The sequence below is a fragment of the Electrona antarctica genome (assembly GCF_951216825.1).
Source record: "Electrona antarctica genome assembly, chromosome: 12".
NCBI lineage: Eukaryota > Metazoa > Chordata > Actinopteri > Myctophiformes > Myctophidae > Electrona > Electrona antarctica.
The window spans coordinates 46857738-46885417 of record NC_136793.1 but is presented as its reverse complement, the minus strand read 5'-3'; the positions used below and the strand labels follow the sequence as shown (position 1 = coordinate 46885417).

Sequence of the window (27680 nt, the reverse complement as noted above, 5' to 3'; positions counted from 1 at the left end):
GTATCATCAACCATATACACACATACGCACACACACAAACACACGCACACACACACACGCACGCACGCACAACATATAGGTGTAACAGGTCTTTATTTGTCATGTCAGCGTAACAGAGTGGTGACACTTACCTCAACCAAGCCTATACCAACTAGAAACGTCAATAGTCCCTCATTTCCCCCCATAAGACACAGGTGGTAACATTCTGCTGAGCAGCACAGCGCAAAATTGGAGGAAATGGTTGGGGGGGGGGGCATGTGAACAAGCCAAGGGGGGAAAGGAGGGGGGACCGAAGAGAGAGAGAGAGAAAAATTGTGTAGAAGGAGAGGAGAGAGGAGAGTGAGACGATGGGGAAAAAGGGAGATGAGGAAAGGAAGGAAGGAAGGAAGGAAGGAAGGAAGGAAGGAAGGAAGGAAGGAAGGAAGGAAGGAAGGAAGGAAGGAAAGGCCAGGGAAATGTAGGAGAGGATGGTGTTTGGGGAGGTCGGGCGGTTGATGTTGCCGGAAATCCTGGAATCGATATTGTGTGCTGAGAAAAAAAAGGAATCATCACATCATGACATTTCTTATTCTTGACATCACTGCTAAGCTCTACAATCACACGTGCACACACACACACACACACACACACACACACACACACACACACACACACACACACACACACACACACACACACACACACACACACACACACACACACACACACACACACAAGGGGGGTCGAGGGGGAGGGGGTGCTTTCCAAGTACTGAGTAATATGTGAGTGGGAATATCCAAATGTTTTTACCAGTGCTGCTACAAGATCACACTCTTTTTGTTTTCCCCCTTTCTCTTTATCTTCTCTCTCTCTCTCTCTCTCTCTCTCTCTCTCTCTCTCTCTCTCTCTCTCTCTCTCTCTCTCTCTCTCTCCGTCTGTAAACAAAGAAGAGGATGATGGGATTGAGGCCATAAATGTAACTCATGTTGTAATCGCTAATGTGAAACGTGTGTTTTGTAGTCGCTCGCCCAAGATGATAAAACATGTTTGTGTGTAATGAGAGAGAGAGAGAGAGAGAGAGAGAGAGAGAGAGAGAGAGAGAGAGAGAGAGAGAGAGAGAGAGCGAGAGAGAGAGAGAGAGAGGGAGAAGACAGAGGGTTGTGATGGGCAAGGAGAGGAGGAGGAGGAGGAAGAGGAGATTGCTGTGGAATGTCTGGAGTTCTATCCAGAAGAACTCTGCCTGTCTCATTTGTCAGAGCTTGACCCTGGCTCGGAGGTCAGAGGTCAAAGGGGACATCAGAGGTAAACTGACTCTGTTATCACACGCACGCACGCACACACGCACGCACGCACGCACGCACGCACGCACGCACGCACGCACGCACGCACGCACGCAAGCAACACAAGAGTGAGTGTCTTGTTCTCCCTTGGCGCTATTGATGGACAGAACTTACATTTAAGACAACTGCAAACACACCCACACACAGACGTACACACACACGCACAGACGTACACACACACACACACACACACACACACACACACACACACACACACACACACACACACACACACACTGCACACACACACACACACACACACACACACACACACACACACACACACACACACACACTGCACACACACACACACACACACACACACACACACACACACACACACACACACACACACAGAAAGAGAGAGAGACTGTAGTACACTCTTTCTCAACATATCCGTGTAATTGATATTTAATACGATGTCAGTGCCTGGCTTTGAGAAGTGAGAACAGAGCCTAGTTTCCCCCGAATCAATCATCTGAAGATCTTCTATCTTTCAGTGGGAGTCAATGACAGAGGATTACAAAAATGCTACAATGCTTCTTCTTTTTGGTTGGAAACGAGGCCCAGAAGTGCCAGCTTAGAATTGATGTTATAGTACTTAGTTAAAAAAACACACACACACACACACACACACACACACACACACACACACACACACACACACACACACACACACACACACACACACACACACACACACACACACACGTCACACACACAAGTCACACACACACGTCACACACACACACACGTCACACACACGCAAACTCCAGACAGAGAGAACAAGCATTAATTACCTTCACGTCATACAGAGCTTAAATGTCATCCTATAGTAATATCTCCTCTAGGAATTAATATAACTTTCTGTGTTAATGTAATCCTATAGAGATTGCAAATATTACAACCTGTAGGCCTACACAAGTGACACTACAATGTGTGTAAAAGGCAAGCTCTCCATGACACACACGCACGCACATGCACGAGAGAGGCGCGCACACACGCACGCACATGCACACGTGCACGCGCACACACACACACACACACACACACACACACACACACAACAGATACACAGATGCTAGGCAAATGACATGAACACAAATTGCTGCCGGGATGAATTCAAGGCCGTCGTTGCGTCAACGCTCTCCCCCATAAATAACCACGCTGTCCGTCCGTCCCTGTGTCGACCGTGACATCACGACCCCAGCATCCAACGCTGTGTCCATCTCACCACGCACTGTCTGCCTATCTGTGCAGAGAGAGAGAGAGAATCACACACACACACACACACACACACACACACACACACACACACACACACACACACACACACACACACACACACACACAATCACACACAGGCCCTCTGTTACAAAGGAGAAGGTTACCTCAGCCCCAATGAATCAGACAAACTCGCTTTTTCAAGTTTCAAATTGCAGCAGGAGATGAACCAGGTCTCGGCCACATGCAGTGTGGGTGGGCGGCCCACTGGAGCACACTGCGTTATTATTGGCCACCTGTGACTCAGATTACACTGCGATTGGTTACGTGAGTTTTGGGGGGAAAAAAGGAAAAATTAAAAACTAAAAGAGGTCTGACTGAGTGACCACACCTTGGAGACGACGGAAGAGGGAAGGTAGATCGCGTTACGTTTTTTTTTTTTTTTTTACTCCTCGCGTGATCTGTAAATGCACATTAGCGTTTCGTTTGTGTTTAGTGGTGGAAGCCCTCAGGCAGTGTGAGGGGTTGCTCTCTCTGTTCTGTGCCTCTTATTAGGAAACAGATTGTTTTTTGAAATTCACTTTTAATACTTCCCTCTCATTTTCCCTCACACACACACACACACACACACACACACACACACACACACACACACACACACACACGCAAGTGCACACACACACTCCCTCGTTCTCTGTCCTTTGTCTGCAAATATCTTTGTCCTTCTCTTTATCTATCTTTCTCAAGTCTCAGTCTCACGTGCGTGCGTGCGTGCGTGCGTGCGTGCGTGCGTGCGTGCGTGCGTGCGTGCGTGCGTGCGTGCGTGCGTGTCTGTGAGCTCGCACACACACACATGCACACACACACACACGCGCGCACCCTTTGCGGCCTAGTTAGTGTGTGTCTGTGCCGTAGCAGGTGACAGCCTTAGTTGATGTTGGTCGGCTTGAGGTGCATCTGATTTCATACACACACCTTTTGTCTGTCTTTGGCCGGAGACATCAAACAAACCAGGTGCTATGAATAATTTATCTTAAGGGTTTCACATTGATAAGGTCACAATCTGCCAGGTCTGGACACGAACCGTAGGCCAACTTGCACTTTACTTTTCTTTGACACACATTCTGCGTGCACATGCATGCACGCGCCACACACGCATACATGCACACACACGTTCTCCCTGGCACACCTTTCAACTGAAATTACACACAATTCTCTCGAGGGCTCACTGTGTGGGTGTTTGGATGTCTGTCTGTGTATAATGTGTGTGCGTGCGTGTGCGTGTGCGTGTGCGTGTGCGTGTGTGTGTGTGTGTGTGTGTGTAGACTAGTGTATAGAGTGAGCTTTTAGTTAATGTTAGATTAGTTTTCAATATTTCACCATTCATTTTCAAATTGCACATAATGGAAATACTGCTTTGTGGGCATGACATATTCTAGTAGTCTATATTTCAAGGAATAACAAAATAATGGCATAGCATTACTGATTACCTCGGAAGTACCTGTGAATAACGACACTTATCTTACCATTTTGCAAAATATATCTCTACATAAATTCACCGCATAAACATCGGATCTGCTCAAAGTTAACGAGATATAGGACTTATACGACGTCCCAATTTATATGGAAATCCAATTTAACACGGCTGTACACCTGAAAGTATTTGGGTTGCATGCATGTGGCAGGGAGGTGTAATGTTCTTTTGCTTTTCCCCCCGCCTCTCTCTGTAATAATATAAGCTATACTCATTGCTATACACTCATAGTATAAGTGTTTTCAATGTGCTCAGTCACTCTCTCTCTCTCTCTCTCAGCTCCAGTGTGGTTGGTTCAGCAAGACTACATTTCTAATTAGGCGCCTGCTGCGTGTTGGTTTTGGAAAACCATTATTGGAGTGCTGCTGCAGTTATGATGCCACGATTTAAGCTACAAAAGATGCACAGAGATGATCACGTCTGTCTGTCTATGGATATGTGTGTGGGGCTGATGATGTGTCATCTTTTTGTTCTGTCTTTCCGACTCCCACTCAAATAGGCCTATACGCACGCACGCACGCACACACGCACGCACGCACGCACACACGTGCACACGCACACACGCCTCTACCTGTGTGCACGTCATGTGCATCTCTCTCTCTCCCCCTAATGTTTTTCATGTCTCTCGTTCCCCCTCCCTCCCTCCCTCCCTCCCCTCCCCTCCCCGGCCCCTCTGCCAGCCTAGCCTAATAATAACAATATAACAGCAATACTTCTTCAAATTGTTTTGCTCTGTCGTGTGTTAAAGGTAATCTGGCCCTGGGTCTTTATGTTGTGTCGTTTTGTCGCTGAACTGTTAGTGCGTGTGTGTGTGTGTGTGTGTGTGTGTGTGTGTGTGTGTGTGTGTGTGTGTGTGTGTGTGTGTGTGTGTGTGTGTGTGTGTGTGTGTGTGTGTGTTGTCGGATAATGTGACGATGGGATGAGAGGTAATCCGCATGCAGAATTCTAAAAGCCCTCTCTATCCTTGTTGAATTTCTCAAGAATTCCACCTTTGCCCTCGGGTTTCCCTGAAATAAATTACTTTAAGGGTGAAGCGCCTTCAACGCAACCGGCTCCGTTTTGGAACCTGCACTTTTTGTGAGACCTTCTTTTGAAGACACATGCAGTCAAACCTATATTAACCCCCCCGCCTTTCTTTTCCCTTTTCTGTTTTTTACTCCTTTTTTGCACACTTTATTCCTGCAGGGCTATAGGTCTTCTTAGCCTGGGAACCAGATGTAGCCTAATTTACAAGCACTTAGTTGAATAAATGATATCCCTAAGTTAAAGAGAAACAGAATCCACGATGTGAAAATTGTGCGGACGGTTTAATGTCTCTGATGCGATTATAATAGGACATTGCATCGATTTGGTCTGTGGCTGCATATAGGTAGCCTACCCTAGGCTATACTAGCATAGCTCAGTATTCAGTAATGCAGGCTTATATATTATATAATGTTACACTTTGACCTCTCTGGGAGTGATATCAGGAACAGTATATAGGTCTATAGCTATTTCGGATTATTTTATGTTTATAAATTGGCCGTCCTGTTTAGGTCATTAGCCACAGTAGGCTATGTGTTCTGTGTTGTGTTAAAAGGTGCAGCACATGGCCTTCGTTTTGGAATATGATCATAATAGGCTACAAAGTAAAATCCTGAGTTGGCTAGACTACTATTTGTCTCGGCTAGTATACACACTCGGGAGAGTGACCTACAAATGGACACTTTTCGGGTCTTCTTTGGCCACAATCGGAGACTAGTTAAATTAAACACTCAGGCGTTGCTGCACCCTGTTGTCAGTGGTCGCTCTTAACAATAACAATGTGTGCTTATTGGTCTAGCTACTGCTGCCTGGTTCTTAAAGTTTGGGTTTTTCTGGTCGGTGGAGTCGGACTACAAAATTACAGTGTTTGCACTGTGTGTGTGGAAGTAGACTAAAAGGTTTTTTTTTGTTTTGTTTTTGCTAATGGATTTATGATCTCCGTCTCTGGGACCATCCAGGGGTAATTAGCACGCATGCTCTAAAGACACGATGGGTTTGTGTGAGCAATAAAGCCATCGCCCACAGCATTTATAAACTGACAGTCCTTCTAAACTTCAATCCCAACCTCAGGCTAATTGGGAAAGTCACTCCGCCGGCCCCCTCGATCGTTGTCCCACAATTATGGCGTTGGATGCAAAAAACACCCCATGGAATGAAAGTCCATTCATCATGTCCTAAAGCTAGAAAACCTGAGAAGTTCAAGTCCCCGGAGAACCCCCGGTCCAAATGAAATGAGAGTGCACAAAATGCATGATTGATATCAGTAAGTTTATCTTCATCCCACACCGAAAGTTTGTGATATCTCACAAACTAGTAATGGGATAATGCACTTTCCACATGACCAAGCTTTTTAGAAAGACAGGCTAGGCATTCATAAAATACAGTACAAATATATATATATATATATAGGCCTATAGTAAAATGTAGGACTATGTGCTTTTGTGTATGAATTTTCACTGCCATGATATTATTTTTTACAGCAATTTATTTTTCTTATGGTTCTGTTTTCAGAGCCATATTTCCACGCATGTCCCGGTGGCATCATCAATGGGGTGGGGGGGGGGGGTATAATTTGAACTCACGTTGCCTTGTTAAATACTACGGCCTTAAGTGGCTGCATGTACGCCGGCTCAACGATATTTCCCTATTTCTCACGAATAGCCTTTCCATTAAGAGCGATTAGATTATGTCTATTGAAAGTTGCTGATCCATAGAGAAAGAGGCTGCGGATAAAAGGCGATTTCGAGTGACCTTCTCGTCCCTTTCACACCAGCCTGAGCCCCCCAGAATAGTTGGGGATCAGGAGCGGACAAAGACCCCCCCACCACCACCCCAACCCCCCTCCTTTTCAACTCGGAGCGACTCAAAGCTGCGCCCCCGCAACAAAACACTCAATTCAAAACATGAAGAATAATCGGCAGCCGTTTGGATTCATAAACTTTTTCTTCATATTTTTTGTATTCAAATTTGAAAATAATATAGGCTATATTGGGCCTGTGCACACGGGTTGATATAGGCCTACAAACAATAGGTTTTCAAATTCTTGTGTGTTGAGAAATGCAATAATCAACAGAGAAATGCAATGATCAACTACACTAAACAGTCAGTGCAGCGTAATTGGCATTTTGCATAGGCCTAAATCAACACTTGTTTAATGTTTGTTTGGGACCTAACGCATAATAGCCTATTTGACGACTGCAGCTTAATTGAATAAAATAATATCTTCACCATCAAGTTAAGTATATATAGGTTATTTGTGAACGTGCCTTTGCAGAGTGGTTCTATATCAGGTCAAAAAAGCAGCACAGTTACAAGTGATCCAGGAATAACGTCAAGGTGACCCAGCTTGAAAAGGCTTTATTTATAAAAGTCATGCGCTTGAGAATTACTCGGAAAATGCTATTCAGTGATTGGGCCATATACTAAACATGCCATTATTAATAGTCAATATGGAAATCTCACACTGTATAACGTATATAGGCCGACAGAATATGCGCTTTTTTAATAGCACATATAAGGCACGTTACCCCCCCACCACGCCCACCCCTGAGGATCTTCTATTTACCAAATTAGTTAATTATAAAACATTAATAGTTTAATTTACAAATCAATAAAGAATACTGTATGCAAAGGCGACAGCACGCAGTGACACACAGAGACAAAGCAATGAGTGTTCAAGCTAATCTTCACATCATTCCCCATTATTAATTTAGATTGACTTTGTGAACATCCTCGCATGATTCCCCCGTACTATACAGTAGGCTATTATAGTGAAATCCAACAAGTGTGTAGTTACTTTGGAGAGGTATAGGGAGCCTAGGGAGCCCCCCCCCCCCCCCCCCCCCCTTATTAGACAACCACATACTGTGGTATAGGCCTGGTCAACACTATTAACCCCATTTATATTGTCCAAACAACCAGCCCATAGCCCAGACGAACCCCTGCACACACATAGAGCACTAATATGATGTTTAGCATATATCTGCATCTCTTTGTCTATATTCATAATTACATTGTATAATATGTTGGTTCAGCATGCTGCATACTAGCTGAGACGTCTAATACACATGCAGTAGCCTACGTTATGAAGACGGGAGGGGAAAAAAGCAAGAATATTCTGTTTACAGATGTTGAGCTAGGGCAGATATGTGGAGAGACACACTGTTTAGGGACCCCCCCCCCCCCTTTGGAAACATTAGCCGTGTGTTTTTATATGAGATGTGTTCATGAGAGACCCCCATGGGGTCCATCACGGTGAGCGAACCAAGCTCTTGATTATATTTACTTTTTCTTTCTCTCTTTGTCTTTTGTCTTTTCTTTTCTTTTTTTTACAGTGGACTTGATATGGAGGATGCGAGTGTCACTGCTCAGCGTCACCAGCGAACACGTTCCCTCATCAATTTCTACAAAGTTTCACATGAGCTCATGTTCTTTCTTTCTATAGCTCGATCATGTCTTTGCTGGGGGTCTTGGTTACGTGACCTCAGCTGGTTGCTTGCTTCACATGCATCCTGGCTGACTGTGTGTGTGTGTGTGTGTGTGTGTGTGTGTGTGTGTGTGTGTGTGTGTGTGTGTGTGTGTGTGTGTGTGTGTGTGTGTGTGTGTGTGTGTGTGTGTGTGTGTGTGCGTGTGCGTGCGTGCGTGCGTGCGTGTATAGGCTACGTTTGGAAGCTCACCAACCGAGAAAAGTATTATGAAATGACCATGGTCATGTTATGTTATAGTAGTAGGCTATATACGTTAAATTAAGGTTGTTCTATTACTTTAGTGACCCCTCATAGACTATACTACTGCAGATTGCAGAAATACATATACACGCAGCCTGATATAAATGACACGAGTCACCCCCATTGCACGTTTTCAATAACTTCATAAATCACGTATAGGCTACTACGCACGATTTCCTAGCAGCAAAGCTTGGAGGTTAAGAGGCTTTTAAAATAAAATAAAACATGTTTCTCTCATATTTAAAAGAAAATGATTATTTACTTTGCCTTCATATACATGGGAGGGAAAAGTTAACTGGGGCAGTTATAGAAGTTATATATATATATATATATATATATATATATTCATGCACTAGTTAAATTAACCCGTGCGGAATTGTTGTTTGCAGTGGTGAAATAATACAATGTTCATATGCATATTTAATGCAATTGTTTTTTATTAATGTCACTGAACGCAATGTTATTTACATTGTAATTGCATCGTGTCGTTATACCATTGCATCGACAGGGGGAAGTTATGTATCAAATTCAGCCCCATTCTGAGAAATAATGCGCAGTCCATATAGACATGAGGCATTAGCGCGACGTTATAGGCTATTATATCCATCTAAACAGGAAAATAAATGGGTGTATAGAGGCGCGTTGAGGAGGTCAGAGAACGGTCAGATTCCTTGATCAGCACACGGTTGGTATAACTGGTCCTTTTAATCCGTTGACACTATCGCTGAGACAAACAAGCTGCTATCGATCTTTGCATTATGTGGTCAAACAACAAATAGCCGTGTGTGCAGGTGAGGTCCACTGCTGTAGCCTACACCAGCATTATAACAACACCACTGATGTCTATAACGCGCAAATTGGCGACGACAGCTTAAAATCGGACAAACAAGCCCCCTCGTAATGCGGTTACAGTATATGGAGGGGGAAATACACAGCGTCCACTACTTAACAGAGTTTTGCCCTGGAATGTTTAACGGCTGCCTGTCTGACATTTATAAGAAGATAAGGTCCGAAGGCTATAGGTTTTGGACTTTAGTTTCTGGTCATGTGGCATGGCAATATAATTTAGTCTAGCATTTAGCGACAATTGTGTGAGTTTGGGGAGTGGATGAGCCTGGAGGATAGATAGAAAAATAATAATAAATAGCCTACTTGCGTTACTGCACGGTGCCCGTCTTTATCCCGCGGTATAGCTTCTCTTCCACTGGTGGTATAGTAGTAGCCATCGCCAGTTCGCCTCTCTCTTCTTCTTTTAATGTCCTCCTGTCCACTTTCTCCTTTCTCTCGCCGCTTCGCCCAGCTCTATAGCTTTCTTTAGACTCTCTCCCCTGCTCCCATTCGCTATCCCCTCTCACTCACTCTCCTCTCTTCTCCTTCTCCTGCATGCATGCATGCATGCAAGCCCCCTTTTTTCTTTCCCCCTCAATCTGTGAAGTTAAATCTTAATGATACACTTACAAAAAAAGAAGGGGAAAAAAAATCTTTGTCCGATTTAATCTTATTCGTTTCACCTTTTCAAAGAGCTGGAGACATTGGCCGGGGAGTTTCAGTGGAGTGTCCGAGACATGAGGGACGGGGGAGAAGAGGAGAGGAGAGAGCTCTGTTGTTGAATACTTAAAAAACACCCATCCCTCCTATATGCGTCTCTTCAAAGGGGCACTGTACTGTATGCATATTTACGCTCCATTCTATCTCCTAATAGCTCCGAGAAGGGCTCAGAGGCACTTGTTATAGTTCTCACAAAACTATAATGTAATATGTTATATTAAAACTATATTGTTGTTGTTTTGTTTTTTTGCCACATATAGCCTATATTTGTATATCCTACTGATTTGGAACATTATGCGCAGCATATTTTACGTTTCAAACATCACGCACACAAGCAGAAGGTCAATGTTTTGTTGATATTGTTTGAATTCAACTATGTATTGTTCTTTATGTTTGTTTTTCTTCCATAATTTTACATAATTTGTAGAAACTCCGGAAGCTATCGTGCATTCAAATATATACGGCACTCGAGAGTATAATTGACATATCTTTTTTTATACACAAGTTTTTTGTAATGCATGCTTGATGACTGTGAGCATATGAGGCTGTAATTGTACATCGTACGCTAGATGGCAGCGCGATCCAGACATTTTTTGAGCTGGAGAGGCAGCAAGCCTCTGGAAACCCACATTACAAAAAGCCGGAATCCCCGTGCAATTTTCAAACAACTTCACATGATTTTGAATTATTGTCATTATTAAGACATAATGTGACACCCATTCAGCGGCCGGGGAGGACTATTGGACCTCCGCGATTATTGAATGTGCCTTATTTGGACGTGCAATTCAGAGAGGGTTTTTCTGCAGCCCGCTGTAATACCGCATCCCGTTAAGTCTTATTATGCATCATTCTCCCTTTTGCCATTTCGCTGCTTATCACTCACTTTTGCACTAAACTGATTTTGTAATGCAACGATTATACGCTAGACGCTTATTACACCGCAATGCGCATGCTAAAACAATAATACATATGTAACACATAAATAAATAAATAAAACATCCACGGGTATAGAACAATAATGATATCCCTGCATTCACACAATAAGGATAACAGTTCAACACAAACCATTTCGAACTTTGGGGGGTTCTGTTAAACGGGGTCCCTTTTCGCTGCGCTATGGTTTGTTTATTTCCCGTGCGTAAAGCTTTGTCCCCGCCGTTACCCCCAGCTTTTCGGCTATTCTATCCCGGTTTCTTCCTCTTTTTTGTGACAATAGACGGCCCATACTAATCAGGTTTCAAAGTAAATAGCAGCGCGGGGCGAGCTCAATGTAAATTGTGCTTGTCAGAGCCCCTAGTCGTAGGTAGCAAGGAACGAGGACTCTAACCAATGGAGAGAAAGAGGCTTGGCTAACCTTAGCCTCCCATTTTCCTCTCTCTCTCTCTCGCTCTCTCTCTCTCTCTCTCTCTCTCTCTCTCTCACCCCCCCGCCCCCCCCTCAATGCAGGGCTCTGGCCAGTCAGTCGCCTTTGATTATCAGTTGCCAGCAGCCCCTCTCTTGGCTCCTTGACACGAGCACCATATAAGGCGCAGCGATCTCCATAGAAACGTGTCAGTTTCAATAGTAGTGTCAAAGTTCACTATATACAGACATTCGCGCAGATCCCCGTTTCGGAAACATTGCTCCGCTGCTGGTCCTCCCGTTTAAGCGCATTCATTTTTGGGGGTCTCTCTCCTTCTTGCATATTCTATTAGTTGTTGTTTTTTCACCCTCCTTCTCCTTTTTATCTTTTTGCTGTTCGTCTCCATTCCTGTCGGAGAGGCGAAACTACATGGACACTTACTCGGCGACGCGGTTTTTTCACTGGGGCGAGATGAGGTTTATTTAAGAATATAGATGTAAGAATCCAGCTCTTCAGTTTTTTCCTCCCCTCCTACGGCGAAGACGGGAGTAAAGGAGAGAGGAAGAAAAGAGAAAGGAATTTATTTCTCCGCAGCACTTTGGGATCGGCGTGTCTTTCAGAGAAAGATTTTATGCCCGTTTCTACGTCCATGTGAATCGCCGCTGCCTCCTTTGTGGCTATTTTATACCAAACTGCAATTTGTTACGTGTGCTTCGGTTTTTCTACAAGATTACGATTCCTGAATGGCTGTCTGCAATTTACCTTGGAACTGGCCTCCCGATACTTGCATATCCTGATCGGGTGCCTATATTCTATCGCCTCCTCTGTTTTTGAATGTATTGATCGCGTTTCTACTCGCTTCTTACCCTGTGAGATTGCGTTGTTGCTCCGGTTTGACTTTGCACTGCCGTTGTCTTTTTTTCTGAGGGCTTCTCCGTTTTTCCTTCTCTCTACGGTTCATAAACACCAGCGATCATTTCGCTCTATAGCACTTTCCGGGGCCGAGATATGGCAATGGTAGTTAGCGTCTGGCGAGATCCGCAAGAAGATGTGGCCGGAGGACCTCCGAGCGGCCCCAACCCAGCAGTGCAGCCGGCGAGGGAGCAACAGCAGGCGGCGTCGGCGGCACCGCACACTCCGCAGACCCCCACTCAGCCGGGACCCCCGTCGACGCCGGGCACCGAGGGCACCGGGAATCAGAAGCAGACTTCTGGGAGCCAGGCGCAGCATATAGAATGTGTTGTTTGCGGAGACAAATCGAGCGGCAAACACTATGGCCAGTTCACCTGCGAGGGATGCAAAAGTTTCTTCAAGAGGAGCGTGCGGAGGAACTTAACGTATACATGTCGTGCCAATAGGAACTGTCCCATAGACCAGCACCACCGGAATCAGTGCCAATACTGTCGGCTGAAGAAATGTTTAAAAGTGGGAATGCGGCGGGAAGGTGAATATATTTTTCTAATGCCACTCGTGATTACGGCATCCTCGTAGCAGACGCGTAGGGCTGCCATATTGCATTAAGGTCACACAGGCTAGTATATGACTGACTGGGCATATAGTGCCGCAGTCTTCCGTCCATGTTTTTACAGGGAATGTTTGCACGAGTGATCCGTCTTTCTCCTCAAATATAAATCTATTATATGAGAGAGGGGTAACACAAGGGACACTCGGCGGCTCTACAAAATCACCACTTATTATAGTCTGTGGTTTTATTTATTTTATTTAATTCTTTCACATTTTTGTCACAGTCTAATCTGTAAGACATTATTGGGGTTTAGCAGACTGCAGACCCCAATTATCGTGCAGTCTTATAAGGCGGCAGAACTAGCCTATGTGTGTATGCGTGTGTCAGTGAGTGAGTGAGTGAGTGAGTGAATGCTGTGTGTATAGCCCATGCGCGTGCACGTGCGTGCATTCTACTAATAGACATTTCCACAATGTGCAGCTTGGCTAATTTATAATAAATTGCATAGTAGGCCTACTACGCTTCGTCTATAGCCTAAGTTATTGGTATGAACAGACGCTATACAAGCCCGACGTCGCTCGCTCTCCCTCCAGCTCCATATGCTGACTAGACATCCCAGGCACAGTGCACAATGCCATGCACTGAAGTTGTGCACGGCTCATTGTTTTTGCCCTGCGTGCATGTGCATCAAAGGCCGTTAACTTTCTCTCCTCGTCCTATAGTCTTTCATCGCTAAAACGCGCAAATATTCCCGCTTTTTAATCGCTTACTTGCGCATGTACAATGTGCAGTGAATTTTAGCCACGGGCTATATATTAATATTTAATTGGTAATATTACACATGGGCTACAATATAGCGGTTGCGTTGCCTTTCGAGTGAGCTATTGAAGAGGGTAAAATTTGTACACATCTTTGCGCTCAGTAGTAATTATCGGTCGGAATTGTAATGTGCTTTGGCGCATTTGTGGAATATTAACACAAATCAAAGCGTTGATAAATCCTAAAAGTAGAGCAGCATAAAAAGCCTACTGCAGCACGCATCGTTGGTAATCACCACGGCCTTCAAATGCTATGGTGTAGGCCGACAGTATTGGCACTGATTCCGGTGGTGCTGGTCAATGCGACAGTTCCTATTGGCACGACATGTATACTATACAATTGGACAAATATCGTGCATGCGAATGTTAGGTCACATAAAATTGCATTTAGATGTAGAAAGTGTGTGTGTGTGTGTGTGTGTGTGTGTGTGTGTGTGTGTGTGTGTGTGTGTGTGTGTGTGTGTGTGTGTGTGTGTGTGTGTGTGTGTGTGTGTGTGTGTGTGTGTGTGTGTGAGAGAGAGATAAAGAGAGAGAAAGAGGGATTTTTAATTTGTACATATCCATAAAAACAATATATCAGCCCTACTCGAATGCAAAGGGAGTGCAGTTCTGTATTTAATGTTTATGTTGTCTGTAAAATGATTGGTAATAGGCCTATACCAACACAGCATATCTGTGGCTATCTTTTTGGATTTTGATTTTTAACGTTAAGCCTGCAAGCAGAGACTACTAGCAAAGCTTTAGGCTACTCTGGTTGTATTACATAAACAATGTTTGTCAGTCCTGGATGCACATTTCCTCTCCCTCTCTTTCTTTTTGTCAGCGGTTCAGCGAGGACGAATGCCCCCAACCCAACCGAACCCTGGCCAGTACGCGCTGACGAACGGGGACCCTCTGAACGGCCATTGCTATCTGTCCGGATACATCTCGTTGTTGCTCCGGGCCGAGCCTTACCCGACGTCCCGATATGGAAGCCAGTGCATGCAGCCCAACAATATCATGGGCATCGAGAACATCTGCGAGCTGGCGGCTCGCTTGCTCTTCAGCGCCGTGGAATGGGCGAGAAACATCCCTTTCTTTCCCGACCTGCAGATCACCGACCAGGTGTCGCTGCTCAGGCTGACGTGGAGCGAATTGTTTGTGCTTAACGCGGCTCAGTGCTCCATGCCTTTGCATGTGGCCCCGCTGCTCGCCGCGGCGGGCCTGCACGCCTCGCCGATGTCCGCGGACCGCGTCGTGGCTTTCATGGATCACATTCGGATCTTCCAGGAGCAAGTGGAGAAGCTCAAGGCCCTGCACGTCGACTCGGCAGAGTACAGCTGCATCAAGGCGATAGTGCTTTTCACATCAGGTGGGTGTCTGTCCGCTGCTGCATAAAATGAACTGGGGCCTATAGTATAGCCTAGTCACACTCACATAGTATGTATATGCATGTGCAGAGAGGCAGCCGGCGGCAGTTATGGGATAAAAGCACAGGCATTTATAAGAACATGGCTGTCTGTCTCGTATGGGGCTAGTCATTGCTGTGGCGCTGCTCTGACAACAGCTTGCTGCATATCCACTTGCATACATTTTCATGTCACTCACAGCCACAGCATAAGAAGACTAGAAGAGTAAACAAATCCAGATTGAAAGAGCGCGTCAAGTTTTTACAGTCTATATAGGCCCACTTAAACGTGTTTGAAGGCGAGCTATTTGAGAGCTCCGTACATTTAACATAATTTCATAATTGTCATCTAAAACATTTTTGGCACACTTGTGGGCAGATGTTGCCGATAAGCTGACGTCTATAAAAATTGTATTTTCGGGATTTGGAACAGGTGTCAAATAATATATGCGCAGAGATAAAATAGCGGGTGATTTGTTGGGATGTGACAGCTGATGTATTTATGACTTGTGGTGCATGCTTTTATCCTTGTTTTGCGTGCACAAACACGTGTCATGGGAGGACAGGAAATAATCCTCAGCATGCCGACATCAAAGAATAACTGCTGAAGTTGACTATAATACGTCATCGTATCCATGTCTGTATAGTACACAGCGCTACTCAACATAGGGGCTTGGATAGATGGATTGAAGATGTAATCTTTGACCAATTAATTCATTGATTGATCGGTGGATATAGGATGCTCTTGTCATTGCTCGTGGAAGTCAGAATAATTCATACAAAAGTAACTCACGCAGTGTAGGCTAATTGGTGGGCTGACCGTGCAGAGCAAAGACCCAAATATCCTTATTTACTTAAGTGAAGGCTAATTTAGCTGGTATTTGGAGCTGAATGTGGACACTTGCTGCCATTTAGCTAAATGTGTATAGGGAAGGTCGACAAAAGATGTCCAGAGGTCTGCTAGGCCCCAAAAACTATACTTTTGAACATGCCCCATGCACGTCTTGACCGCATAAGTAAACACGTTAAACCTATCGCCAAAATTGTATGACACAGTGGGATAATTATTACAATTAGAAGGAATTCTGAATGCATGGGGAGTTTTATTTTATTTGGCGTACTTTTAATTTAAACAAATGTAAATACACTTCTCAAAGTCGATAAACCTAGAAAGCAACGCAGCTGCATCACAGAGTGCTGACAGAGACATCACACATCACACATAATAATGTAGCCTATAGGGTTTTGATTTCTCCTCCACTGCTATTTACTTGTATCAATATTTTAGTAAGCTTGAATCTCACCCTAAATTTTCAATTGCGTATTATATTATATTAGATCACGTTATTAGGCTATTATATTAGGTTATATTATCACCTTATCGCCAAAAATGTATAACATGCTTTGCAATATATCTAAACTCCTAAGTTGGAGTGTGAACTTGTTTTGACTCTTATGTAAAAAAAGAAAAAGGAAAAAAAAGAAAAGAAAAGAAAAAAAAGACAGAGGAAGTGTTTTACTCAAAGCTATTAAACCGCCCTCAGCCCTTCCATTTTCTCTTCTCTGGCGAATAGACCATTACCACGTAGTAGAACTCTGTTCCTCCGTCTCATGAGGACGGCTCTCTTTAATTTTAGATATTTTTAACTTTCTAGAGGCGTAATAATTAAATTTCAGATTTTTGGACGTGGCAGCTAATTTGACACGGCGTAGTAGCTATACTTAAATGACAGACCAAGTCAAACTACATTTTCAGTAAATGTTTGAGGAAGAAAGACAGAAAAAAGAAGAACTTTGCTTTAAGACGTAAATGTGTCGTATAAGCTTGCAGTTAAATGAATTGCCCACGAGCCTGCCTGCAACACGGTGTGTAAAGTAAACCGCATGCAATCTACCTTTTTCTCTCTTGCCGTGTGTCGGCAATTCGTCCAATTATCCCCAAAACCCAGAGACTTAACGCAGATAATAACACTTTATTTGTTTTCTAAAAGAGAGTTAGGCTGTGATAAGCTATAAATGGTGTCGTTGGCCAAAACAAGCCCTGCCAAGGACCAGCATGGATTTACTTTGCAATAACCTGAGATTTGTCTTTTGACGCACTGGAAGTGATCAGGCAAAACGTATTCTTTCATAACTCGCCCCATAATTGCCTCACACATATCGGTCCATATATGAGCACACAATGTGCCAACCTGCCCATCTATCACATACATAGTCGTATCGATTGTGAACTTGCAAACTATATATCCCCCCCGTGTTGAGCTTGTTGATGTAGTGATATGCACGGGTGTGCACGGGTGACGGGCACAGGCAGGCGTTGTGTGTGGGGGAGCTATGGGGGTGATTATACGTAGATCTCCTTTGACACACATTCAAGTGCGCTCCCAGTCCCTGCAATGCCTTGAACTCTATGGTATAGGCTATATGCTTGTGTTGTACTGCAGTGCATCTCTCACAAGTATGGCTATTCTATATAGTTTGCAAGAGATTTGTTTTCTTCGTCTTCTTTTTATTTAATTCATTTCAATCCGACTGATTGTTGTGTGTATTGAAAGGGGGGACACTCATCGTTAATCCAAGCTGATTTGCATATATGGGGCCTGGTCGGCCGGACTAAGGTCATAGTAAATCACCCCGAGAGAACTCAGCGTTGCCCCCACGCAGTCCGCGAGTTCATAAGGTTATTGTGTCTGGCCAAAGTGAGTTATAGCCCTGAGAAATCACGATTAGACTTAAAAGCCTCTCGGATACTATTGTCCAGTGTTTAATGTATTAGGACTTGAAAACCGAAGCTATCTCTCTTGTGCAGTAGGCCTATAGCCACAAAAGCACGGCTTAATACAGAATCGTTATAGACTCGGTCTTATAACGGCCATATGCCAATGAGCTATACAGTCTGGCCTCCTATAACCGTTTACGGCATTTCCCCCCAACAAAATGGCAGTGGATTGTGTGATAAACAGTTTTCTTGATAACGTGCAAAAACATATCGTGAGACATGAACTTTATGTCTTTATGTCTTTATTCGTGCGTGCATGGGCTGGAATTATATAGGCTATACAACAACCCCCGACTGTGTACGAAAAGAGAACACATTTTTGCTCGTGTTGTGCTGGCTCATTTTCGCAACATTTTTACGTTCTTTTTGCGTGACTATTGACTTCACCCCTGCTAATAAATTTGATTGCTTCCAGGGGTCTTTCCTGGGCTCCATTCGAAAAACAGGCCAAGACAGAACGGTCTATTGAGAAAAGAGCCCGGGCGAAATGACTTAACACAGCTTACTGAAAGTAATTAGGTCACATTACATCCAGTGTAATTTCAGATTCATCAGTGTCGTTTATGTTTCCCTTATACTTGAATCCCCCGAGCCCCAGACATCACGAGTATAGTGGCCTTCAGGCCTATATAGCCCACCTTTCGCCCTTCATGCTCCCGCGTGTTCCATCAGTTCTCCATACTCCACGAGGCTCCGTATGAGACTAGCGCCGTTTTTAGTGCCCTTTTCACCGCTGAATATTCCCTCCCTGAGTCCCTGGCTGCTGTGTGTGTGAGGCTGGGTATATCCTCGCTGTGCGGTGGTGCATTCCCCCACTTCAGCAGAGGAGCGCCCGTTGTTTATTCTGCATGACAGTCCCCCTCAGTCAGCGTGATGTAGCATGTTTGGGCAGCGGTGTTTGTTCTTTCCACTTTGTCAATAACACGTAACGCTGATGTTGAATGATAACCAGAGTGCGTTTGTGTGTGTCTCTCTCTCTCTCTTCTCTCTCGTTCTCTTTTGGGGTCTGCTGCAGACGCTTGCGGCCTGTCAGACTCGGCTCACATCGAGAGCCTTCAGGAGAAGTCCCAGTGCGCTCTGGAGGAATACGTGAGGAGCCAGTACCCGAACCAGCCCAGCCGCTTTGGAAAGCTCCTGCTGCGGCTGCCCTCGCTGCGCACCGTCTCCTCGTCGGTAATCGAGCAGCTGTTTTTCGTCCGCTTGGTAGGTAAAACTCCTATTGAAACGCTCATCAGGGATATGCTATTATCCGGAAGCAGCTTCAACTGGCCTTACATGTCCATCCAATGATCCTAATGAGAGAGAGCGCAAAAAGAGAGAGAAAAATGGACCAAAATACAGCATCCCCACTCTCCCCCCTCACCCTCAACCCCCCCAACACCCTCACCTCCACACAAGAAGACTATATATAGGACCTTTTCTGAGAGAAACGTGGAAGACATGACTTTTTATTTTCTTCTCTTTTTTGTCTTCTGGGACTGAGATGGAATACATTATGTACAGAAAAATATGGAACTCATGGGACTTACTTTACACCTGCGTGGTGTAAAGCCACTCTCCTCTTCAAGAACAATACTCTTCATTTTGTAAAATACTAGTCTTTATTTTACTTTTTTTTGTAAAAAAAAGAAAAAAATACAAATAAAATGAAAAACATCATATGCGCAGTAAGTAAAAAAAAATAAATCAAGACTTTAGCGGGAATATTATGTTTCCAAGCAATTATAAGAAATGTCCTGTGTCTATGTACCTCTCTGTTTTGTATTTTTTCTGGTTCCAAACCAGGGTTTCTGTGATTCTATACTAATAATTTTTTGATATAACCTTTTTGCTTCTTATAATGAGTGCGATATATGTTGTCGAAGCTATGTTCTCCAAGAATTAAAATTGAAGTGAGAAATTAAGAAAGGAAGAAGGAAAAGGAAAAAAAACAACAACAACAACAACAAGAGAAAAAAAAATAAAGACAAATTTTAGACAATTAAGAAACAGTCTAATCGCTATGACAATATCACCAACTGATGGTTGAACTTTTTTTCCCGTTGATTCTACGATTCTTATGGACCTGTCACTGCAGAGAGAAACTCAACCTCCTTGGACATTTTAACGGAGCGAGGCGGAGAGGGACGCCCACTTACCCCTCTCCTCCCTCGGTCGTATACTGGGTGCGTGTGTGGTGGAGTCGATCATCAGTCAAAGAGGAGGAGGAGGAGAGACGTGAAAAATCAAAAGCACTTTTAATATATCATTTCAAAAAAATACATTTTTTGTTTGTTTCGTCTTGAAAAAAAGATTTTCATTGTTTCTTGAATTTTATTGGTTGTTGCCTTTTTCGATTTGCTTAAACTCCATGATGCAGCTTTTTGCAGAACGGTCGGGTGATGAGTTGTGTGATGGTGACTGTACTATTAAAAAACAAATAGGCAACAATGGTCTCATTCTCAAGCATTTTCATGTCAGCAAATGTTCAAGGTTTTTTTTTTAAATAGCAAGGTCCAAATAATTACAGTTTGACGTATAAAACGGCCCCGTTTTCCATTATGATGAGCAGAGCACAGTAAAATCCTGATTGTTAATTTAACGTGGATAAAATGGACCCGGAATGGTCCATCTCGGAGTTGGGTACACGGTCATGGCTATACTGTGTCAACCACATGTTTCAAAATCCACCCTCGGCTCTCCATATTGCACCGACCACCAGTGACAAGATAGAAGAAGTCACGCTGTTAAACGCGGTGATTACTCAATGGGTAAACATCATACTGCCTCGCCGTTTAACGGACGCCCTGACATAACTGCCCATATGAGCACAAAAGGAGAAAGGGGCAATATGTAGTGGAGCCTGCCTGGTGCATGCAGCAGCAGCAGCAGCAGCAGCGACACTGCCTGCCTGCCTCAGAGCAGAGCGCATTAATGTTTCATATTTTTCCCAGACAACATGAGCACCGAAACCCTTCTAGCTTATACCTCCCGCGGCTTAATCAAGGTGATTCTCCATTCTCTCTGTCTGTCTGCAAATATGTATGTCCCCCCATCTCTTCTCTCTATACCTCTCTCTCTCTCTCTCTCTCTCTCTCTCTCTCTCTCTCTCTCCCTCTCTCTATCTGACACACACACACACACACACACACACACACACACACACACACACACACACACACACACACACACACACACACACGCACGCACGCACGCACGCACGCACGCACGCAACGCAAGCACAAACCAAACAATATTCGCTCTCCTCCTTCCTTAAAAAAAAAAAAAAAAAAAACTCCACCTTGATAGTGCATGCAACATGCCTCAATATTGATGTAGCTTATAGGCGTCGTTTGGCAAAGGGTTGGGCCTCGCTCGCTTGCAAAGCCGCCGTGATGCGCGTGATCAATCTGGAAAATGTATTTTACAGCATGTAAGCCAGTCGATAGGAACACCGAATGTGATGCATTGTGTTGGAATAGAGACTAGAGAGAGGGAGGGGAGAGAGAGAGAGAGAGAGAGAGAGAGAGAGAGAGAGAGAGAGAGAGAGAGAGAGAGAGAGAGAGAGAGAGAGAGAGAGAGAGACAGACAGACAGACAGACAGACAGACAGACAGACAGACAGACAGACAGACAGACAGACAGACAGACAGACAGACAGACAGACAGACAGACAGACAGACAGACAGACAGACAGACAGACAGACAGACAGACAGACAGACAGACAGACAGACAGACAGACAGACAGACAGACAGACAGTGAGTGAGTGAGTGAGTGAGTGAGTGAAGACAAATGTGAAGGGAAACGTGCGTGCGTGTGCGTGTGTGTGCGCGCGGTGTGAGAGAAAGGAGTACAGACATGTATGCGGCCTTGGTTTGTCTGATACATTTAGAAACGTAATGACTACATCGATAATGTGCTAGATGAGTTACATAGAATTTATTTTTTTCCCCCGAGCTCTTGCACATGGGTCTGGCTGGCTCCCTCTCCTTTTGTCTCCTTATACACACAAATGACGTGGTATGGCCAGTTATAAGCTATCAGCCTACTGCCACAAGCCTCACATGCAGTAGAAAGGTTTTTTTGCTTTCGTGAAGGTTATAAATTGGTTGGTGTTAAGAAGGGGGAAAGGAGCTTTTATTAGTTCTAATTGTTAAATGAATGTAGGTATATTTCCATCTCCATTCTCCATTACACGTGCTTGTCGTATAGTGTGATATATCCATATCGTCATGTGACGAGGGAAGGTTGAGGATATGGGCTGGAGAAGCTGTGCAGACTGCAGGCAGCATGCAGTGTCTTGCATTATATTTATATATCTGCACAGATCGCCACGTTTATGTCTCCCTAAAGCTTGGGGGAGGGGTACCCACCGGCTGTTGTTTTATTTGTTCGTGTGTTGGCTGCGCCATTCTTGCACAATTAGCGTGCTGTTTAGCTTGTGAAGCTATGGGCTGTCTGTCCTCGTATGCTCTCTTCAAAAAAATGATTCTGGTATTGTTTTTTGCGTCTTCCAGAGGGGTCATCGTGCAGTGGTTTGCTGCTCCAACCAGCCTGTCTGTGGTGGGAGACCTATTCGACCCGGCCGTATAGGCTATAGGCTGGGAGAGAGACTGGGATGTTTGAGTCATGCAGTTATCAGACGTGCATGCAGGTCAATAGCAGAAATAATCCCAATGTCATATATTCCTTCGAATGCCCCTTAGGGGTTATTTGTTATTTCATATACTTGTCGATGTGATTCTTCCTGCAGCGGAAAGAACATCCACAGAATAGGTCAGCTCGATGTTGGGGGAATTATGCCCATTTTGTCTGCTTTGCGCACGAGTCTTTAGAAACCAAAACATAACCAACAGTGCCGAAGAGGCATAGGCTATAGTCTAAAAGGCTTGGACGATTATTGCATTTGGATTTGGAAATAATTTGAAATACTAAGCTATTTAATGCTTTGTTCGCATTTTTTTGCGTGAGGGGACAGTCCAATGTCGATTCAGGCGGAGGGGGGGCGGTGTAAGATTAAATGTTTAAATTTCATATGGACTGGACATGATTTAACACTGTCCAACAACACGGAAGTCTGGGTCGGTTTTTATGTAGCCCCTGGACTAAATTGTTTGCTGCCTTATTAAATGCAGCTTTCAACTGGTTGTCTCCACATAATGTATTCTAAATCCCCCTAGAGTGACTTTCTTTCATCCTTTGCTGAGCGCATTCTGTTCTACAATTGCAACACTACGGGCTATATAAAGCAATAGTTCAAAATAGATGAAACCGTGCCATGTGTTCCTAATTAAAGATTCAGTATAGGCAATACATCTATTTCACGAGCCGAGGAGAAAATAGAAACACCAACATGTATATATATTTTTTTCCATGCACTGTTTCTCCCCCTTTTTACACATTGAGCATTTTTTGACAATTCAGCTTTGTGTGCCAGACTGCCAGTGACTCAGATTTGAACGCATATTATGCAACACTTGAAAATTGCTGCTGAACAATAACTCCTAATTGTTTCTTTTTTTTTGTTCCACCGAGGCGTGCTTGTAAGTTGTAAGTGTGCACTATCATTGATAAGGGATTCACTGTCCGTCGCTGTATAGAAATCGGACCATTGTTCTGTTGAGAAAATGACTATAAAAGGAGGCTAACAACACGCTGTATGGTTGCCATGTTTTATGATAACTATAGGGCTACTGTCAGATAGAGCTATGGCTGTGTAAAGGGAGATGGATTTGTGGCGCTATAGGACCCATTTGTGCCTCGGTAATTTCGGAAACTCCGGTTACCAAACGTGTTATTCCTAAACGAGTTAAATAACCATTTACCTTTGTCTGGTTTCATTCATCAACCCGCAAGTGAAGGACTCCTAACATGGGGCTATTTGTTTGCTTACACAAGCAGCTGGGTGCGATTTCACGTTTGAGATATCTGTCTGAAAGCGAAACATTTATTATCCCAAGTTGTCAGCGAACCTATTTCCCTCCAAACCCTCCTGCAACCAATGGCTCCGGGCGCCGCGCTTGCGCATGCATGCCACACGCAAGCAGCACTGGAAATGTTCTATGGTGTTACACGTCACTTCATTTCACTTATAGTAAAACCAGCGTCTCAGTCACATTTGACAAATACTGTTGTTTGAAACAATAACAATTCCCAAATAGAAGCTCGCTCGGCGGACGAGTGGAGAGAGAGAGAGGCCCTCTGAAGTATGACGCGGCTTATTTTCCATTATTATCCTTGTGCGTAAAATGATGTCGACAGCGTGGACAAGTGTCTGGTGGTCGTATAGCCTATACCTACCGCATAATAGCCTAACCTTGTGAAATGTAAAAAAAAAAAAAAAAAAAAAGACTGCAAACAGCGCACTGAGGAGAAAGTGTTCTAAATTAAAGAGGTTCCCATGAGAGATATAGCTGCTGCTGCTGCTGTGCATGTGTCACAAAATGGCCCTGGTTTTCTTATAGCGTCTACGGTTGCTGTTAACAATCTCAACGATCACAGTTGTAGGCTAGTTCTTCTGCGATCCGTCCGCGGACCTCACAGGCAACCTTTAAGCCATGGATCAAATCCAGCCCCACGGGGTGGAAAATAGCCCCAGTTGTGAATGTAACATAAGGGGACGCCTCTCTTTATGTGGGGTGTGTAGTGTGTGTGTGTGTGTGTGTGTGTGTGTGTGTGTGTGTGTGTGTGTGTGTGTGTGTGTGTGTGTGTGTGTGTGTGTGTGTGTGAGAGAGAGGCTGACAGAGACAGAGCACGCGCGTGCGTAAGATGTCAAGTGCGAGTGCTCCTTCTTCTGCCTCCCTGTGTGCGCGTATAGAGCGCATATGTTTGTCAAGGTGCGTGTGCGTGTGCGCGTATGTGTGTGTGTGTGAGAAAGAGAGAGAGAGAGAGAGAGAGAGAGAGAAGGAGGGAGGGAGGTGGTCGCGGAAAGCCCATAGCAGATCGCTGTGTAAGCGATCCCTTTGTGTTGATTTAGGAAGACGTTTGCTGTATATAACGTTCAAGGCTGATAATATCATTGCCTGGCCAGATAAATAAAGCAATGGCCAAACCATCGGGTCAGCTATCGATCCGCTTTTCTGCTCTGGAGAGCGAGAGAGAGAGAGAGAGAGAGAGAGAGAGAGAGGAGAGAGAGAGAGAGGAGGGGGGGAGAGAAAAGGGGGGAGGGGGAGGGAGAAGTGGGGGTAGAGGATGGGAGGGGGTTGAGAAAGTGAAATAGAGAGAGAGGGAGAGAGAGAGAGAGAGAGAGAGAGAGAGAGAGAACCCCTCTCACTCATTAGCATTCCATAGCCATGGACCAAATGCTGACAACTAACAGAGATATCCAGTGCATTTCCCCCCCTTTGTCTCCCCTGGCTGGCCTTCATTTCAACGGACACATTTCGTCACAGAGCGAACACATTTTTATGCCTTTAAGCCTCATTTATCTACTCAGTGGTAGCCTAGTATATAGGCTTCTACACGGCTATATATATGTGTCGCTTGCTTGCCGACAGGAAGACGCTTGTCCTTGTCGGCAAGCGACACCAATTGCGATGCAGTAGCTATAGGCTACATTCAGTGTAGGCTATAATAAGCCTGTGCGCAAATGGACTGACTCTCCACATACAACAGAAATCCATCTAGCGAAGCAGGAGGGGGGAGAAGGGGAATCTTGTAAGGGCTGTGTAGAAGTGACAGCGCTAAGCATGTTGGCTTACTTTGGAGAATTACATTTGTTTGACTTTAGGAAAAAATAGCTTTGCAAGTATCACGCGTCCAACTGGGAGGAACTGTCTGGATTGTCATTATTTAGATATGCGATGCATCATGGGGGTGGGACCACCCGTGCCAACCCAGGTTATTATAACTTGTCAGAAGATACATTATAATAGATTGTGACGTTTGCATTGTAGGCCATATGTTTTGGCATTGCGTTGGCCATAGGCTACTACATAATGAGGCATGCACTATACAACTGAAAATGTGTATCCTTTCAAACTTTTAAAACTTTTGGCTTCAAGCCTTTTTAGCCAAGGCTGTTAATCACTATTTTAATTTTCATCATGCAGGGATATAAAACGCTTTTCAAAAAAGTGCCATTTAATTCTGTATTAGCCTATTGGGTATAATACAGAATGAATTTTAAAAAAGTGTATCTAATATGATCTATCATTGGTTATTTGGGTGAGTTTGAATGACTTTGGTCCCATTTGAATCTATAAAACCAAGAAAGCATCTGTCATTTTTTATTATTATTATTATTATTATTATTATTATTATTATTATTATTATTATTATTATTATTATTATTATTATTATTATTATGAGTAGTAGTATAGTAGTAGTAGTTTGAGTAGTATGTATAGTAGGCTAGTAGTCGTTTTAGTAGTAGTATAGTAGTAGTAGTAGTAGTAGTAGTAGTAGTAGTAGTAGTAGTAGTAGTAGTAGTAGTATAGTAGTAGTGCATTGGCTATTCAATTCAAATATCTCACTGTGAGCTTGTACATTTGCTATTTTTGAGAAAATTGCAAGAACAATCTTGAAAGTGTGATAACTATCAGATCGGCCTCATGCAGTTCTTAAGAAACATTAAGAAACGTATATATCTTAATAAGGCGTATACTACTAGACTAACTAGTCTTGGCCAACAACAATGACAGCTGTTCATCAGATAACTAACTTCTTTCCAAGTCTGCCGTCCCTCCCATCGCAGGGCCCCCTCTCTCTCTCTCTCTCTCTCTCTCTCTCTCTCTGTCTCTATCTCGCTTTGTTGTTTTAAAATATGCATGTCTCTCCGGAATGCCAGTCACGAGTCCAAAACTCCGTGTGTGTGTCCCAACCTCCCACATGAAATGATCCTTTTAAAGCGAGCTCAATATGTCTCAATCTGCACTCTTCTTCTTCCTTCTCTATACGACACCACGCTCGCGCACGCTCGCGCACGCACGCACGCACGCACGCACGCACGCACGCACGCACGCACGCACGCACACACACACACACACACACACACACACACACACACACACACACACACACGCATGCAGAAATATATTAATTAAAGCGAGATGTGTGTCGAACAACTAGCGTTAACTGCAGATTTTGTGGACGGGATCAGTCAAGCTCCGTCGACCGCGAGGATGGAGGTCTGCTGGGAAAGAAAGTAAGAGACATATTTTGATTATTTGATTTTGTCCCCCCCCCCCCCCCACCACCACCCACACCCCCCCCCCCCCCTCTCTCTCTCTCTCTGTGTGATGTTCAAGATGTGCTCTTGTGTGTTTTATGCATTGCGTGAAATGGATAAATGGATAAAGCAAGGGGAATCCGAATCAGGGCTGTGTGTGTGTGTGTGTGTGTGTGTGTGTGTGTGTGTGTGTGTGTGTGTGTGTGTGTGTGTGTGTGTGTGTGTGTGTGTGTGTGAGAGAGAGAGAGAGAGAGAGAGAGAGGTGGTGACAACTTGCGTGTATGACTCAGACTATAGGGCTGTCATTAACAAATTAATCAACACGTGGCATCCAAACTATGTGCCAATGCCTTATTTCCACCGT

At 44.2% G+C, this 27680-nt stretch overlaps 1 protein-coding gene across 1 annotated transcript; it reads left to right on the top strand.

Annotated features, from left to right (window-relative positions):
• The first annotated feature begins 11989 nt into the window (after positions 1-11989).
• nr2f1a (nuclear receptor subfamily 2, group F, member 1a) lies at positions 11990-20591 on the top strand. The gene is made up of 3 exons (XM_079515348.1): positions 11990-13162; positions 14825-15352; positions 19183-20591. The coding sequence occupies exons 1-3, from the start codon at positions 12727-12729 to the stop codon at positions 19455-19457; spliced, it is 1239 nt and encodes a 412-aa protein (XP_079371474.1). The 5' UTR covers positions 11990-12726; the 3' UTR covers positions 19458-20591.
• The last annotated feature ends 7089 nt before the right edge of the window (positions 20592-27680 follow it).

Coding starts and splice junctions, on each gene's coding strand:
- nr2f1a (XM_079515348.1), top strand. CDS start 12,727: ATGGCAATGGTAGTTAGCGTCTGGCGAGATCCGCAAGAAGATGTGGCC. Junction 13,163..14,824: donor AGTGGGAATGCGGCGGGAAG/GTGAATATATTT, acceptor TCTTTTTGTCAG/CGGTTCAGCGAGGACGAATG. Junction 15,353..19,182: donor GATAGTGCTTTTCACATCAG/GTGGGTGTCTGT, acceptor GGTCTGCTGCAG/ACGCTTGCGGCCTGTCAGAC.